The following is a 17,043-nucleotide window of genomic DNA, read 5'->3' as shown; positions in this document are numbered from 1 at the left end:
TGACCTTCTGTCATTGTTACCATCAGGAAGAAGTTACAGGAGCTGGAAGAGACACACTCAATGTTTTTGAACCAGCTTTTCCCCCTTCATTATCAGACATCTGAATAGTCCACAAACTCATGAACGATATTCTGCTCTCTTTTTTCACCACATATATATTTTTTTCATTTCTTACAGTAAACAGTCGATGTTTCAGGATGAGAGTCTTTATCAGGTCTCGTGTGTTATTCTGGATTTTCAGCATCTGCAGAATCTCATGTTTGCATATGTTTTTAATGTATTGCACTGTACTGCTGCAACAAAACAACAAATTTCACAACATATATCAGTGATGATAAAGTTGACTCTGGTTTTATTGTTCCTAAAAGGGAAAGTAAACGCGCGTACATTTTGTAGATAAACATCATTCAGTAACTACAGGCAATTTAAAGGGTTAACACATAATTAAAAATTCTGATATTCTTTTGCTTTCTATTTTGACCTAACAGGTAACAATGAAAAAGATTAATATGTAAACAGGTAACAAATAAAAAGGTTAATACAGTATATAAATGATCTGGATGAAAATATATATGGGTGGATGATGCCAAAATCGGTGGAGTTGTGGACAGTGTAGAAGACTGGCAAAGAAAGCAGCACCATATAGATCAGTTACAGTTATGGGCAGAGAAATGGTGAATGTGAGGTGTTGCACCTCGGTGGGGCCAGTGCCAGAAGACTGGACACTGTTAACAGTGTTGCTGAGCAAAGAGATCTTGCGATTCTTAACTCCTTGAAAGTGGCTACACAGGTCGATAAGGTAGTTGAGAAGGCTTATGGAATGCTTGCTTCTATTAGTCGAGGTATTGAGTTCAAAAGTCAGGAGGTTATGTTGCAACTTCATAAAACTCTGGTCAGGCCACATCTTGAGTATTGCATACAGTTCTGGTGATCCCACTACAGGAAGGATGTGGCTTTGGAGAGGGGCAGAAGAGGTTTACCAGGATGCTGCCTGGTTTCAAGGACATGTGTTATCACGAGAGACTGGATAAACTTGGGTTATTTTCTCCGGAGCGTCAGAGGCTGAGGGGATATCTAATAGAGGTTTACACTCTATCTGATAGAGGCACAGATAGAGTGGACAGAGAGTATCTGCTTCCTGGGGTAGAAATGTCTAATACCAGAGGGCATGCATTGAAGGTGAGAGTGGGGTAGGTTCAAAGGGGATAGAGGGGTAAGTTTTTTTTTTACTCAGAAAGTTGTGGATGCCTGGATTGTGCTGCCTGGTGCTAGCCTCAAAAGACAGACCCAGGGAGAAGGACAGGAAGGAGTTGAGATGTCATTCACACCCTGTCGATGAACTGCAAGTTGATGGAGCTTCCAGGGACAAGCGCTGTCCTGGTTTTGGCCTTAACCCCTTTTCCCGAAGGATCTGGTCGGACTTCAAAGTGCTTGATCAGCTGGGGGAAGAAGAGAGCAGAGACTGAAGTCAGGCACAGACAGCACAAGTGATAAACCTGATGGCATGAGCACTGAATTCTCCAATTTCAGGTAACCCACTCCTCCTCTTTGGATCTTGACCATTTTCCCTGGACTTACTCCAACCCTGTCCCCTATCACACTGTTTCTCTCCCCTCTCCCACTATTCCCAACTCCTTCCTCAGTTCCATGCTCCATCTTGTTCTCCAGTCAGATTTCATCATCCAGCAGCCCTTTGTTGCCTTCACCTATCCAGTCCCAGATCTTTGCACTCTCCCCTCCTGCATGGCACATTGCCAGTGATTGAAAGATTGGGCTGCAATTGCTGTTGCAGTCTGTAAGGAGTTTGTACGTTCTCTCTGAAACTGCATGGGTTTCCTCTGGGTGCTCCAGTTTCCTCCCACATTCCAAAGACGTATGGGTTAAGGTTAGCAAGTTGTGGGCATGCTGTGCTGGTGCTGGAAACCTGGTGACAGTCGTGGGCTGCCCCCAGCACATCCTCGGACTGTTGGTCGTTGATGCAAGCAATGCATTTCAATGTATGTTCCAATGTTTCTACGTATGTACACGTGACGAGTAAAGCTCCTCTTTCAGCAGCCTATCACAGCTCCTCACCTGCCAGGGGATGGCTAAAAAAAAAACTAAAGGAACATCACTTCACATTCCATCTAGTTACTCTACAACCCACCAGAAACACTGCAGTTTCAGTTAACCTGTCCACAGCTGTCCCTTTTCTCTACAAAATTATGAGTGGGTAGATGGCATGAATGCCTGCAGGATTTTCCCCCTCAGATTGGGTGAGACAAGTACTAGAAGTGATAGGTTAAGGGCGAAAGGTGAAACATTTATGGGGAAACTTCTTCACTCAGAGGGTGGTGAAAGTGTGGAACGAGCTGCCACGGAAGTGATGGATGTGGGTTCAATTGCAACATTTAAGGGAAGTTTGGATAGGTACATGGATGGCAGTGGTTCAGGGGGCTATGGAGCAGGTGTGGGTGGATGGGATTTAGCAGAATAACAGTTCGGCATGGGCTGTAAAGTGTATTTCTGTGCTGTGGTGCACAATGATTTTGAGTCCTCCTGATCTAACCATGTCTCCCAACACTAGTCACCCTCTGGCCCCCGTCACCCTGTGTTTTTCTCCCACACCACAAGGTTTAGAAACAATTATTTACCCTACAACCATCAGGCTGTGAACCAACATGGATAACATCACTCACCACAATTCTGAACTGATTTCACAACCTGTGGATTCACTCTCAAGACTTCACAAGTCATGTCCTCAGTGTTATTCATTTATTTATCTATTTATTTACTTATTTATTGTACTTGCATAGTTTGTCTTTTGCACATTGGTTGTCAGTCATTATCTGTTGATGCTTAAATCCTATTGTATTCCCCTTTTGCCTGTAAATAGCTGAAAGGAATTGAATCGCAGTGTAGTATATTTTAACACATGCACTTTGATGAACATTATGGTCACTCCTCAGTCTAAATCTGTTCAACCAGCCTTGTAGTTTAACCCCATCAGCCCCACTGTCACAGTGGTGTGTCTGCTCTCTCCATTCCCTTACCCTCATTCAGCAAGGGAACGCTGCTGCCTCAGTATGCTGGACTCTACAATGGACGGACAGCTTCTGTCCCACTGTTGTAAAACTGTTGAGTGGTTCCCTAACATGATAAGATGGACTCTTGACCTCACAGTCTCTATCAGATAGACGTATACTTTATTGATCCCAAAGGAAATGACAGTGTCACAGTAGCATCACAAGTGCACAGATATAAATATTAGAAGACAAATAGAAAGAATAAAAAATAATTTAAAATAAGTTTAAAAAATAAATTATGGCCTTGCACTTTATTGCTTGCCTACACTGCACCTTCTCTGTAACTTTAATACTTTATTCTGCATTCTGTCATTGTTTTACCTTGTACCAGCTCAATGCACTGTGCAACGGTCTGATCTCAATGAACAGTCTAGAACATAAAACAGTACAGACCCTTTGGCCCACGATGTTGTGCCAACCCTTTGGCCTACTCCAAGTTTAATCTAACCCTTTCCTTCTACATAGCACTCTATTTTTTCTTTCATCCATGTGCCTATCTAAAAGTCTCTTAAATACCCCAAATGTATGTGCCTCTACCACCACCCCTGGCAGAGCTTTCTACACATCCACCACTCTCTGTGTAAAAAGCTTACCTCTGACATGCAGGTGCAAGTATGCAATACAAGTTTTTACTGTGCCTTGATACATGGAACCAAGGTGGTGCAAATGACACAAAGGATGGTGGTGTTGTGGGTTAATTTGAAAGTTGTCATACGTTACAACGGGACTTTGATAGGATACAGAGCTGAGCTGAGAGTTTGATCTAGAAAAGTGTGAAGTGATTCACGTTGAACTTAAATGCTAGGATTCTATAACAGTGTGAAAGGACAGAGAGACCTTTGGATTCATGTTCACAGATCCCTCAAAGTGGATAGGGTGATTAAGAAAGTGTTTGGTATGTTAGGCTTCACTATTTGGGGGATTAAGTTCAAGACCAATGAGTTAATGTTGCAGCTCTATTAAACTCTGGAGTATTGTGTTCAGTTCTCATTGCCTCATTATAGGAAGGACGTGGAAGCTTTAGAGAGGGTGCAGAGGAGATTTACCAGGATGTTGCCTGGATTAGAATCCAAGTTTTATGAGGATAGGTAGAATGAGCTAGTGGTTTTCTCTTTTGAGCGAGGGAGGATGAGAGGTGATTTGATAGCAGTGTACAAGATTACCAAATGTTAATAGGAATAGGCAGAGTGGACAGCCAGAGGCCTTTTTCCCAGGACTGAAATGGCTAATACAAGAGGGCACAACTTTTAAGATGAGTGGAGGAAAGTATGGTGGGGGTGGGGGGGGGATGAAGTAGGTGTAACACACTGACCAGCAGGTGGCGCGAGAGACAAATACATTAGGGACATTTAAGGAACTCCTAGGCATATAGATGGAGGGAAGGTTTAAATTAATATTGGAGTATGTTAAACATTGTGGACCAAAGGGCCCGTAATGTGCTGTACTGTTCTGACAATAATAAACCAATTTACCAATTTCCCATGCTGACTAAACAGGTCCCATTTGCCCAGGTTTTGTTCACACCCCTCAACGGCAGCCACTTACCCGTGAGACCACACTGTACATCTCCAGCTCAGCCACGCGTTTCCCCAGACAGGAACGGGTGCCATATCCAAAGGGGATGGAAGCAAAGGGGTGAGGCTTCTTCACCCCGGCCATGCCACGGAGCCAGCGTTCGGGCTGGAAGTGCTGTGGTTCCTCGAAGCTGCTGTCGTCCAAAGCCACAGCGTAGTGACAGAAGTGGAAGAGAGTCTGTGGAGGAAGCGAGGAGGGTGAGCCTTCTGGCTTTTTGTCAATAACAGAGTGTATAAAATGTCATAAAAATCAGCCGTCTGCAACAGTGGCATAGTACACTACAAACTTGGCAAACATAAATTCACATGGTGAACTTCTGTCAATCTGGTCATCTACCTACAGGAAAGATATCAACAAGACGAAATAAGTACAAAGTAATTTACAAGGATGTTACCAGGATTTGAGGACCTGAGTTATAGAGAAAGGTTAAATATTTCATTCCCTGGACCATAGGATAATGAGGGGAAATTTGATAGAGGCAAATTTATGAGGGATATAGATAGGGTAAATATAAGCTGGCTATTTCCACTGAGGTTGGGTGAGACTAGAACTAGAGATAATGGGTTAAGGGTAAATGGTGTGATATTTAACAGAAATGGAGGAAGTGGAGGATGCGGATACAATTGCAAAATTTAAGAGAAGTTTGGGTAAATATATGGATGGATGAGATATGGAGGGCTATGGTCCAAGTAAGAGTCAATGAGACTAGGAAGAATAATAGTTCAGAATGGACTGGATGGACCAAAAGACCTGTTTCTGTGCTGTACTGGTCCATGACATTACAAGTACTGATCTATGACATTACAAGTACTGGTCTATTACATTACAAGTACTGGTCTATGACATTACATGTAGTACTGGTCTTCTTACTAAATCTCTTACTAGCTCTTCCTGACGAAGGGTCTCGGCCCGAAATGTCGACTGTACCTCTTCCTAGAGATGCTGCCTGGCCTGCTGCGTTCACCAGCAACTTTGATGTGTGTTGCTTGAAATTCCAGCATCTGCAGATTTCCTCGTGTTTATGACATTGCAAGTACTGGTCTGTGACATTACAAGTAGTCCTCATTTGGTAATTTGGTTTATTATTGTCACATGTACACTGAGGTACAGTGAAAAACTTGCCTTCACTACTGTTCAAAGAGATCAGATCATTAAACAGTGTGTTGAGGTAGAACAAGTTAAACCAGTAACAGAATACAGAATAGAGTGTAACAGCCACTGAGAGAGTGCAGCGCAGGTAAACAATAAGATGCAAGGTCATAGCAAGGTAGATTGTGAGGTCAGGAGTCTAAGTTATCATGCTAGGGACCATTTAACAACAGGGTGCAAACTGCCCTTAAGCCTAAATTCATGTGCGTCCAGGCTTTTATATGTAGGGAGATTAAATTGTGGCCAATCAGTGGATGGGAGCATGAGAAGAAGCAACTTTACTTGGTCTGTGATTGAAGATTAAAAAAGCAGTTCTCTGTGGCAGTGTTCAGAGTTTGAATTGCGGCTAGTCAGTGAACGGAGTGTGAGAAGGGATGAATTCACACAGGCCCACGATTGAAGATTAAGAAAGCAGTTCTCTGTGGCGGTGTTCAGAGTTTGAATTGCAGCCAGGCAGTGAACGGGCGCATGAGAAAAAGAGGCAACTCACACAGGTCTGCAATTAAAGATTTTTTTAAAAGCGCTTTGCAGCAATTTCCGGAGTTTGGACAGTGGCCATTCAGTGAACTGGATTCATTTTCAAGGGTGAATAAATATAAGGCAAAGCAGACAGAGTGGCCATTGTGTGAGTTGGCCAGAGTTAGAGTGGAGAGCCCTTGGCTTTGGCTCATTGAGCTTAGGTGAGATTAGGTTTTGCTGAGGTAATTATCCAGTAAGTTTCTTCTTCTTCATTATTATTCATTCCTCATCTGTGGGGTCACAGTCAGTTCAGGGGGGGAATGGCCCCAGGGTCATGGTCAGTTCAGTGGGAACATCCCCAGTGTCACAGTCAGTTCAGTGGGAATGGCCCCAGGGTCACATCAGTTCAGTGGGAATGGCCCCAGGGTGACAGTCAGTTCAGTGGGAATATTCCCAGTGTCATGGTCGCTTCAGTGTGAATAGCCCCAGTGTCACAATCAGTTCAGAAGGAATATCCCCAGGGTCACAGTCAGTTCAGTGTGAATAGCCCCAGGGTCACTGTCAGTTCAGTGGCAATGGCCCCAGGGTCACAGTCAGTTCAGTGTGAATATCCCCAGGGTCACAGACAGTTCAGTGGGAATATCCCCAGGGTCACAGTCAGTTCAGTGTGAATGGACTCAGGGTCCCAGTCAGTTCAGTGTGAATATCCCCAGGGTCACATCAGTTCAGTGTGAATAGCCCCAGGGTCACAGTCAGTTCAGTGTAAATATCCCCAGGGTCACATCAGTTCAGTGTGAATATCCCCAGGGTCACAGTCAGTTCAGTGGGAATGGACTCAGGGTCCCAGTCAGTTCAGTGTGAATATCCCCAGGGTCACATCAGTTCAGTGTGAATAGCCCCAGGGTCACAGTCAGTTCAGTGTAAATATCCCCAGGGTCACATCAGTTCAGTGTGAATATCCCCAGGGTCACAGTCAGTTCAGTGGGAATGGACGCAGGGCAAAATTGCAGTCAACTGGATGAGTTGCAACGTAGAAGGAGGACAAAATCAAAAAGAGTTAATACAGGACTGAAAGTAAAAGAGAGGTGAGAGTGAATATTGGACTGTTGGAAAATGATGCTCGAGGGGTAGTCATGGAGGACAAGGAAATGGTGGATGAACTGAGTACATTTTTTGCATCAGTCTTCACTGAGTAAGACGCAAGCAGTATGCTATAAGTTCAAGAGTGGCAGGAGGCAAAAGTGAGTGCTTTTACTAAGGAAGCTGAAAGCTGACAGTTGATTGGCAAACCTATCCAGCTCTTGGCTCCATCCCTCCCCCTCCTGTCTTCTCCTATCATTTTGGATCTCCCCCTCTCCCTCCCACTTTCAAATCTCTTACTAGCTCTTCCTTCAGTTAGTCCTGACGAAGGGTCTCGGCCTGAAACGTCGACTGTACCTCTTCCTAGAGATGCTGCCTGGCCTGCTGCGTTCACCAGCATTTTTTATGTGTGTTGCTTGAAATTCCAGCATCTGCAGGTTTCCTCGTGTTTGCGAGGTTAATTTGCAGGTTGAGTCGGTGGTGAGGAAGATAAATGCAATGTTAGCATTCATTTCAAGAAGATTATAATATAAAAGCAAGGATGTAATGTTGAGGCTTTATAAGGCACTGGTGAGGCCTCACTTGGAGTATTGTGAGCAGTTTTGAGCTGTTTATCTAAGGATGTGCTAAAATTGAAGATGGTTCAGAGGAGGTTGACGAGAATGGTTGCAGGAATGAAAGGGTTACCATATGAGGACCAATTGATGGCTCTGGGCCTGTACTTACTGGAATTCAGAAGAATGAGGGGTGGGGGGATCTCATTGAAACCTATCATATATTAAAAAGCCTTAATAGAGTGGATGTTTCCTATAGTGGGGGAGTCTAGGACCAGAGGGCACTCCCTCAGGATAGAGAGATATCCATTTAGAACTGATAAGGCGGAATTTCTTAAGCCAGAGAGTGGTGAATCTGTGTAATTTGTTCCCACAGGCGGCTGTGGAGGCCAAGCCATTGGGTATATTTAAGTCAGAGGTTGATGGATTCTTGATTAGTCAGGGCATGAAGGGTTAGTTATGGGGAGAAGGCAGGAGATTGGAGCTGAGAGGGAAATGGATCAGCCATGATGAAATGGTGGAGCAGACTTGATGGGCCAAATGGCCTAATTCTGCTCCTATATCTTATGGTCTTCTGCCCAATGGGAGAGGAGGGAGAAGAGGTGAGTACTTCTCACAATACTCCAAGTGTCCAGGTGAGTAGGGTCTATGATTATACTGGCTGCTTTACTGAGGCAGAGTCCATGGAGGGGAGGTTGCTTTCTGTGATGTGCTGAGCTGTGTCCACAACTCTCAGCAGTTACTTGTGTCCTCACCCAGAACAGTTGCTGTACCAAGCTGTGATGCATCTTTGCCTTTGAGATTTGGCCTCCCCTATCCTGGGAAAAGATTGTAACTATTTGCATTATCTGTGCCCAGTGTATACACGGCCATAATAATTCACTGGGGTGCGATACCTTTGACCATGCGCTAAGGAACAGACATGTTATTCTACCATCCGCATTTATCTTACTGCTTCAGCTTGCACTCACGTTTTTAGGAAAGTGGTATCCTCCAACCATGACATCATTCTCTACTACCAAACGAGCATTGCCAGACACCACTGGGTACAACCTAGGACAAGGAAAGAGAAGGGGTTACTCCCCTTGTGGGCAAACTTAGAATGTGCTTGCATTCTGAGAGGAAGCAAATGAGCGAGGGTCACGGGAAATGACAAGGGCTCATAGTGAGGAGAACACTGTACAGAGAAGGTTGATACATTCTGTGCACCCTATAATAGGGAGGATGTGGAGAGTGGAGAAGAGGTTTACTTTTGATATAAGACATAAGACAAAGAAGCAGAAGTCGGCCATTCAGCCCATCGAGTCTGCTCCACCATTTTGTCATGAGCTGATCCATTCTCCCATTTAGTTCCAGTCCCCCGCCTTCTCACCATAACCTTTGATGCCCTGGCTACTCAGATACCCATCAATCTCTGGCTTAAATTCACCCAATGACTTGGCCTCCACTGCTGCCCGTGGCAACAAATTCCATAGATTCGCCACCCTCTGACTAAAAAAATTTCTTCACATTTCTGTTCTGAATGGGCGCCCTTCAATCATGCCCTCTCGTACTAGACCCCCCCCTCATGGGAAAAAACTTTGCCACATCCACTCTGTCCACGCTTTTCAACATTCAAAATGTTTCTATGAGGTCTCCCCTCATTCTTCTAAACTCCAAGGAATACAGTCCAAGAGCAGACAAACGTTCCTCATATGTTAACCCTCTCATTCCCAGAATCATTGTAGTGAATCTTCTCTGTACCCTCTCCAACGTCAGCACATCCTTTCTTAAATAAGGAGCCCAAAACTGCTCACAGTACTCCAAGTGAGGTCTCACCAGCGCCTTATAGAGCCTCAACATCACATCCCTGCTCCTATACTCTATTCCTCTAGAAATGAATGCCAACATTGCATTCGCCTTCTTCACCACCGACTCAACCTGGAGGTTAACTTTAAGGGTATCCTGTACGAGGACTCCCAAGTCCCGTTGCATCTCAGAACTTTGAATTCTCTCCCCATTTAAATAATAGTCTGCCCGTTTATTTTTTCTGCCAAAGTGCATAACCATACACTTTCCAACACTGTATTTCATTTGCTACTTCTTTGCCCATTCTTCCAATCTATCCAAGTCTCTCTGCAGACTCTCTGTTTCCTCAGCACTACCGGCCCCTCCACCTATCTTCGCATCGTCAGCAAACTTAGCCACGAAACCATCTACAGGTGTCCCCCGCTTTTCGAACGTTCGCTTTACGAAACCTCACTGTTAAGAAAGACCTACATTAGTACCCTATTTTTGCTTTCAGTAGGTGTTTTCACTGTTACGAAAAAAAAATTCAGCACGTGATAAAAAAATCAGCGGGCAAAAAAATCAGCGCATGATAAAAGGCAGCGCGCCCCGAGCAGCCGCTCTCCCCTGGATTCGGAACGGCATTGCTTTAACACGTGCCTGTGAGCAGCCGTTTGCAAGATGAGTTCTATGGTATTGGAAAAGCCTGAAAGAGCTCGTAAGGGTGTTACACTTAGCGTAAAACTAGACATAATAAAGCGTTTCGATCGTGGTGAACGAAGTAAGGACAACATGAGTTTGGCTTGTGGAAGCTGACAAAGATGATGTTGAAGAGATTTTGGCATCCCATCACCAAGAACTGGCAGATGAAGAGCTGATGCAATTAGAAGAAAAAAGGATAACAATCGAAACCGAATGAGTAATGATAAAGTACGATGTTAATTTTGAAAGGGTATGTCGGTTTAGGGGATATTTGCAGGATGGTTTGAGTCCTTATTAAAGAACTGTGTAACAGAAAAATGCGCGAGGCATTGCAGTCAAGCAAGCCTTCCACATCAGCCACAGCAGACGACGAACCTCGACCTTCGACATTGAGGCGGGCAGAGGTAGAAGAAGATGAGCCGCCTGCTGTAATGGAAACAGACGACAAGATGACACCCCAGTGTCCCACCACCCCAGCACCCAGGCCACGGAAAGATACTGTACCGATTCGCGGAGAATGCCAGGGTAGTCGGGAGGCACACAGCACATCTTTAGGAAAAAAGCCGAAATAAACATGCTAATTAATTAGGTGCCGCCAACACATAATTGTCGGCCCAGATCAGAGACGACGCAATCAGAAATCGACACTTATCTGGGCCGACAATTACGGGCGGTACCTAATTAATTAGCATGTTTGTTTCGGCTTTTTTCTTAAAAATGTGCTGTGTACCTCCCGGCTACCGCTGGACCCCTGCGTTCTTCGTGACAATGTATCGCTCAGCAGCCTAGAGGGTGGGGGCCACTGCACCAGCCAACCTGCGACGACTCAGCCTGACACACCATCATCAGTGTGCTCGGCGTTGTCCTGATTCCCGTAAGTGATACTACACTGTACATACGTTATTTCTACTTTATATCGGCTGTGTATTTTTATGTGTTATTTGGTATGATTTGGCAGCTTCGTAGCTTAAAGGTTACTGGAGAGCACTTGCGCATGTTTTTGCCAACAGCGCTTGCGTGAGATTTTCGCTACGGACAACAGTGCAGTAATGATTGTGAAAAAGTATTTCTACTTTATAGAGGCTGTGTATTTATCATATCATTCCTGCTTTTACTATGTGTTACTGTTATTTTAGGTTTTATATGTTGTTTGGCATGATTTGGTAGGTTATTTTTGGGTCTGCGAACGCTCGCAAAATTTTCCCATATAAATAAATGGTGATTGCTTATTCGCTTTACGACATTTCGGCTTACGAACCGTTTCATAGGAACGCTCTACCTTCGGATGGCGGGGGAAACCTGTATTCCATAATCCAAATCATTGATGTACAATGTAAAAAGAAGCGGCCCCAACACGGACACCTGTGGAACACCACTGGTAACCGGCAGCCAACCAGAATAGGATCCCTTTATTCCCACTATCTGTTTCCTGCCAATCAGCCAACGCTCTATCCACGTATGTAACTTTCCTGTAATTCCATGGGCTCTTATCTTGTTAAGCAGCCTTATGTGTGGCACCTTGTCAAAGGCCTTCTGAAAATCCAAATACACAACACCCACTGCATCTCCCTTGTCTAGCCTACTTGTAATTTCCTCAAAAAATTGTAATAGGTTTGTCAGGCAGGATTTTCCCTTAAGGAATCCATGCTGAGTTCTGCCTATCTTGTCATATGCCTCCAGGTACTCTGTAACCTCATCCTTGACAATCAACTCCAACAACTTCCCAACCACCGATGTCAAGCTAACAGGTCTATAATTTCCTTTTTGCTTCCTTGCCCCCTTCTTAAATAGCGGAGTGACATTTGCAATCTTCCAGTCCTCCGGAACCATGCCAGAACCTATCGACTTTTGAAAGATCATTGCTAATGCCTCGCAATCTCCACAGCTACTTCCTTCAGAACAGGAGGGTGCATTCCATCTTGTCCGGGAGATTTATCTACCTTTAGACTATTCAGCTTCCTGAGTACTTTCTCTGTCGTAATTGTGACCGCACAAACTTCTCTTCCCTGCCACCCTTGAGTGTCCGATATACTGCTGATGTCTTCCTCAGTGAAGACTGATGCAAAATACTCGTTCAGTTCCTCCGCCATCTCCTTATCTCCCATTACAATTTCTCCAGCATCATTTTCTATCGGTCCTATATCTGCTCTCACCTGTCTTTTACTCTTTATATACTTGAAAAAGCTTTCAGTATCCTCTTTGATATTATTTGCTAGCTTCCTTTCATAGTTAATTTTTTCCCTCTTAATGACCTTCTTAGATTCCTTTCATAAGCTTTTAAGAACTTCCCAATCCTCTGTCTTCCCACTAATTTTTGCTTCCTTGTATGCCCTCTCCTTTGCTTTAACTTTAGCTTTGACTTCTCTTGTCAACCACGGTTGCATCCTTTTTCCATTCAAAAATTTCTTCTTTTTTGGAACATACCTGTCTTGCACCTTTTTCACTTCTTGCATAAACTCCAGCCACTACTGCTCTGCCGTCTTTCCCGCTAGTCTCCCTTTCCAGTCAGCTTTGGCCAGTTCCTCTCTCATGCCACTATAATTTCTATTACTCCACTGAAATACCGACACATCAGATTTTGGCTTCTCTTTTTCAGATTTCACAGTGAACTCAATCATGTTATGATCACTGCCTCCTGAGGGTTCCTTCACCTCAATCTCTCTAATCACTTCCAGTTCATTACACAATACTCAATCCAGTACAGCCGATCCCCTAGTGGGCTCAACAACAAGCTGTTCTAAAAAGCCATCTTGCAGACATTCTACAAATTCTCTCTCTTGAGATCTAGTGCCTACCTGATTTTCCCAATCCACTCGCATGTTAAAATCCCCCACAATTATCATCACACTGCTCTTCTGACAAGCCTTTTCTATTTCCTGTTGTAATTTGTAGTCCACATCCCTGCAGCTGTTTGGAGGCCTATAAATAACTGCCATCGGGGTCCTTTTACCCCTGCTATTCCTTAGCTCAACCCATAAAGATTCTGCACCTTCCGATCCTATATCACCTCTTTCTAATGATTTAATATCATTTCTTACCAATAAAACCACACCTCCCCCTCTGCCTACCTTTCTATCCTTCCAATACACCGTGTATCCTTGGACGTTCAGCTCCCAGAGACATGCAACCTTTAGCCAGGTCTCAGTGATGGCCACGATATCATACCTGCCAATCTGTAGCTGTACGACAAGAGCATCCACCTTATTCCTTACGCTGCGTGCATTTAAGTATAACACCTTAAGACCAGTATTTGGTACTTTTCACTTTGATTTCACTGCAAGTTTATTGCACTGCAGCTCATCCCAATGGCTACAAATTTGCCCCATCACCTGCCTGTCTTTCCTGACATCTTTACTGCTCACTGTCTTAGATTTATTTCTATTTTCCCCTTCCTCCGTTCTATCATTCCGGTTCCCATCCCCCTGCCAAATTAGTTTAAACCCGCCCTAACAGCTCTTGGTGAGGCTTTTGGTATTGAGAGAATGAACAACATAAAACATAGAACATAGAATAGTACAGCACAGTACAGGCCCTTCGGCCCACAATGTTGTGCCGACCCTCAAACCCCACCTCCCATATAACCCCCCAACTTCAATTCCTTCATATACCTGTCTAGTAGTCTTTTAAATTTTACTAGTGTATCTGCCTCCACCACTGACTCAGGCTGTGCATTCCATGCACCAACCACACTCTGAGTAAAAAACCTTCCTCTAATATTCCCCTTGAACTTCCCACCCCTTACCTTAAAGCCATGTCCTCTTGTATTGAGCAGCGGTGCCCTGGGGAAGAGGCACTGGCTATCCACTCTATCTATTCCTCTTATCATCTTGTACACCTCTATCATGTCTCCTCTCATCCTCCTTCTCTCCAAAGAGTAAAGCCCTAGCTCCTTTAATCTCTGATCATAATGCATACTCTCTAAACCAGGCAGCATCCTGGTAAATCTCCTCTGTACCCTTTCCAGTGCTTCCACATCCTTCCTACATAGTGAGGCAACCAGAACTGGACACAGTACTCCAAGTGTGGCCTAACCAGAGTTTTATAGAGCTGCATCATTACCTCACGACTCTTAAACTCTATCCCTCGACTTATGAAAGCTAACACCCCATAAGCTTTCTTAACCACCCCATCTACCTGTGAGGCAACTTTCAGGTATCTGTGGACATGTACCTCCAGATCCCTCTGCTCCTCCACACTACCAGGTATCCTGCCATTTACTTTCTACTCTGCCTTGGAGTTTGTCCTTCCAAAGTGTACCACCTCACACTTCTCCGGGTTGAACTCCATCTGCCACTTCTCAGCCCACTTCTGCATCCTATCAATGTCTCTCTGCAATCTTCGACAATCCTCTACACTATCCACAACACCACCAACCTTTGTGTCGTCTGCAAACTTGCCAAACCACCCTTCTACCCCCACATTCAGGTCGTAACAAAAAGTAGAGGTCCCAGAACTGATCCTTGTGGGACACCACTAGTCACAATCCAAATGTACTCCCTCTACCATGACCCTCTGCCTTCTGCAGGCAAGCCAATTCTGAATCCACCTGGCCAAACCTCCCTGGATCCCATGCCTTCTGACTTTCTGAATAAGCCTACCATGTGGAACCTTGTCAAATGCCTTACTAAAATCCATATAGATCACATCCACTGCACTACCCTCATCTATATGCCTGGTCACCTCCTCAAAGAACTCTATCAGGCTTGTTAGACATGATCTGCCCTTCACAAAGCCATGCTGACTGTCCCTGATCAGACCATGATTCTCTAAATGCCCACAGATCCTATCTCAAGAATCTTTTCCAACAGCTTTCCCACCACAGACGTAAGGCTCACTGGTCTATAATTACCCGGACTATCCCTACTACCTTTTTTGAACAAGGGGACAACATTTGCCTCCCTCTAATCCTCCGGTATCATTCCCATGGACAATGAAGACATAAAGATCCTAGCCAGAGGCTCAGCAATCTCTTCCCTCACCTCTTGGAGCAGCCTGGGGAATATTCCATCAGGCTCCTGGGACCTATCCGTCCTAATGTATTTTAACAACTCCAACACCTCCTCTCCCTTAATATCAACATGCTCCAGAACATCTACCTCACTCATATTATCCTCACCGTCATCAAGTTCCTCATTGGTGAATACCGAAGAGAAGTATTCATTGAGAACTTCGCTCACTTCCACAGCCTCCAGGCACATTTCCCACCTTTATCTCTAATTGGTCCTACCTTCACTCCTGTCATCCTCTTGTTCTTCACATAATTGAAGAATGCCTTGGAGTTTTCCTTTACCCTACTCACCAAGGCCTTCTCATGCCTCCTTCTTGCTCTTCTCAGCCTCTTTTTAAGCTCCTTTCTTGCTACCCTATATTCCTCAATAGACCCATCTGATCCTCGCTTCTTAAACTTCATACTTTCTTCCACCTGACTAGATTCTCCACCTCACTTGTCACCCATGGTTCCTTCACCCTACCGTTCTTTATCTTCCTCACTGGGACAAATTTATCCCTAACATCCTGCAAGAGATCCCTAAACATCGACTACATGTCCATAGTACATTTCCCTGCAAAAACATCATCCCAATTCACACCCGCAAGTTCTAGCCTTATAGCCTCATAATTTGCCCTTCCCCAATTAAAAATTTTCCTGTCCTCTCTGATTTTATCCTTTTCCATGATAATGCTAAAGGCCAGGGAGCAGTGGTCACTGTCCCCCAGATGCTCACCCACTGAGAGATCTGTGACCTGACCTGGTTTGTTACCTAATACTAGACCTAGTATGGCATTCCCCCTAGTCAGCCTGTCAACATACTGTGACAGGAATCCGTCCTGGACACACTTAACAATCTCCGCCCCATCTAAACCCTTGGAACTAATCAGGTGCCAATCAATATTGGGGAAGTTGAAGTCACCCATGATAACAACCCTGTTATTTTTGCACCTTTCCAAAATCTGCCTCCCAATCTTCTCCCCTGTATCTCTGCTGCTACCAGGGGGCCTATAGAATACTCCCTATGTTTATGCTAAAGAGATGCGATATTAGTGCAGAAAGTGGGAACCAAGGTAAAAGATCGGTTATGACCTTAACAACAGAGCACAAACAAGCAGATTTATTTCCTATCGTATGATTAAGAACATCTAGCAAATTTCACAATCCAACAGAGATCCCATATTTCAGAATTTCCTCTATAAATCTCAACATAACATTGTTTAAGATGCTTCCCAAAACCTGTCAAATTCATACCCAGCAGCTCAGATAAGTTGGTTTACATAAATCTCTTCTCTGGTGTTTGATACTTCAGAATCTTTTCCCCAGGTATAAAGGTTTAACACCAACAAGCGTTCTTTTAAGGTTAGAGGGGTAAAAGGGGTTAAGCTTAAACGTGATGTGAGGGGTAAGCTGTTTATGCAGAGAATGGTAGATGGGTTACCTGGGGTTATGGTGGAAGCAGGGGTTCAAGAGGCTTTTAGGTAGACACATGAATATGAAGGGAATGGAGGGAGGGGGACACTGAAGCACAGTTTGTAGTTGGAAATAAACGGGCAGACTATTATCTAAATAGGGAGAGAATTCAAAGTTCTGAGATGCAACAGGACTTGGGAGTCCTCCTACAGGATACCCTTAAAGTTAACCACCAGGTTGAGTCAGTAGTGAAGAAGGCGAATGCAATGTTGGCATTCATTTCTAGAGGAAT

At 44.4% G+C, this 17,043-nt stretch overlaps 1 protein-coding gene across 1 annotated transcript in view; it reads right to left on the bottom strand.

Annotated features, from left to right (window-relative positions):
* Positions 1-335: 335 nt before the first annotated feature.
* LOC140199855 (sterol 26-hydroxylase, mitochondrial-like) overlaps positions 336-17,043 on the bottom strand; it is a 261,377-nt gene continuing 244,669 nt past the window's right edge. Inside the window, exons 7-9 of the mRNA XM_072262360.1 lie at positions 8,854-8,935; positions 4,611-4,817; positions 336-1,439 (exon numbers count right to left, since the gene is read on the bottom strand). Of these exons, the coding sequence (XP_072118461.1) occupies positions 1,323-1,439; positions 4,611-4,817; positions 8,854-8,935 (406 nt within the window). The 3' untranslated portion in view covers positions 336-1,322. The remainder of the gene's footprint in view (positions 1,440-4,610; positions 4,818-8,853; positions 8,936-17,043) is intronic.

This window comes from Mobula birostris, chromosome 6, assembly GCF_030028105.1.
Source record: "Mobula birostris isolate sMobBir1 chromosome 6, sMobBir1.hap1, whole genome shotgun sequence".
NCBI lineage: Eukaryota > Metazoa > Chordata > Chondrichthyes > Myliobatiformes > Myliobatidae > Mobula > Mobula birostris.
This window is presented reverse-complemented; position numbering and strand designations above follow the sequence as displayed.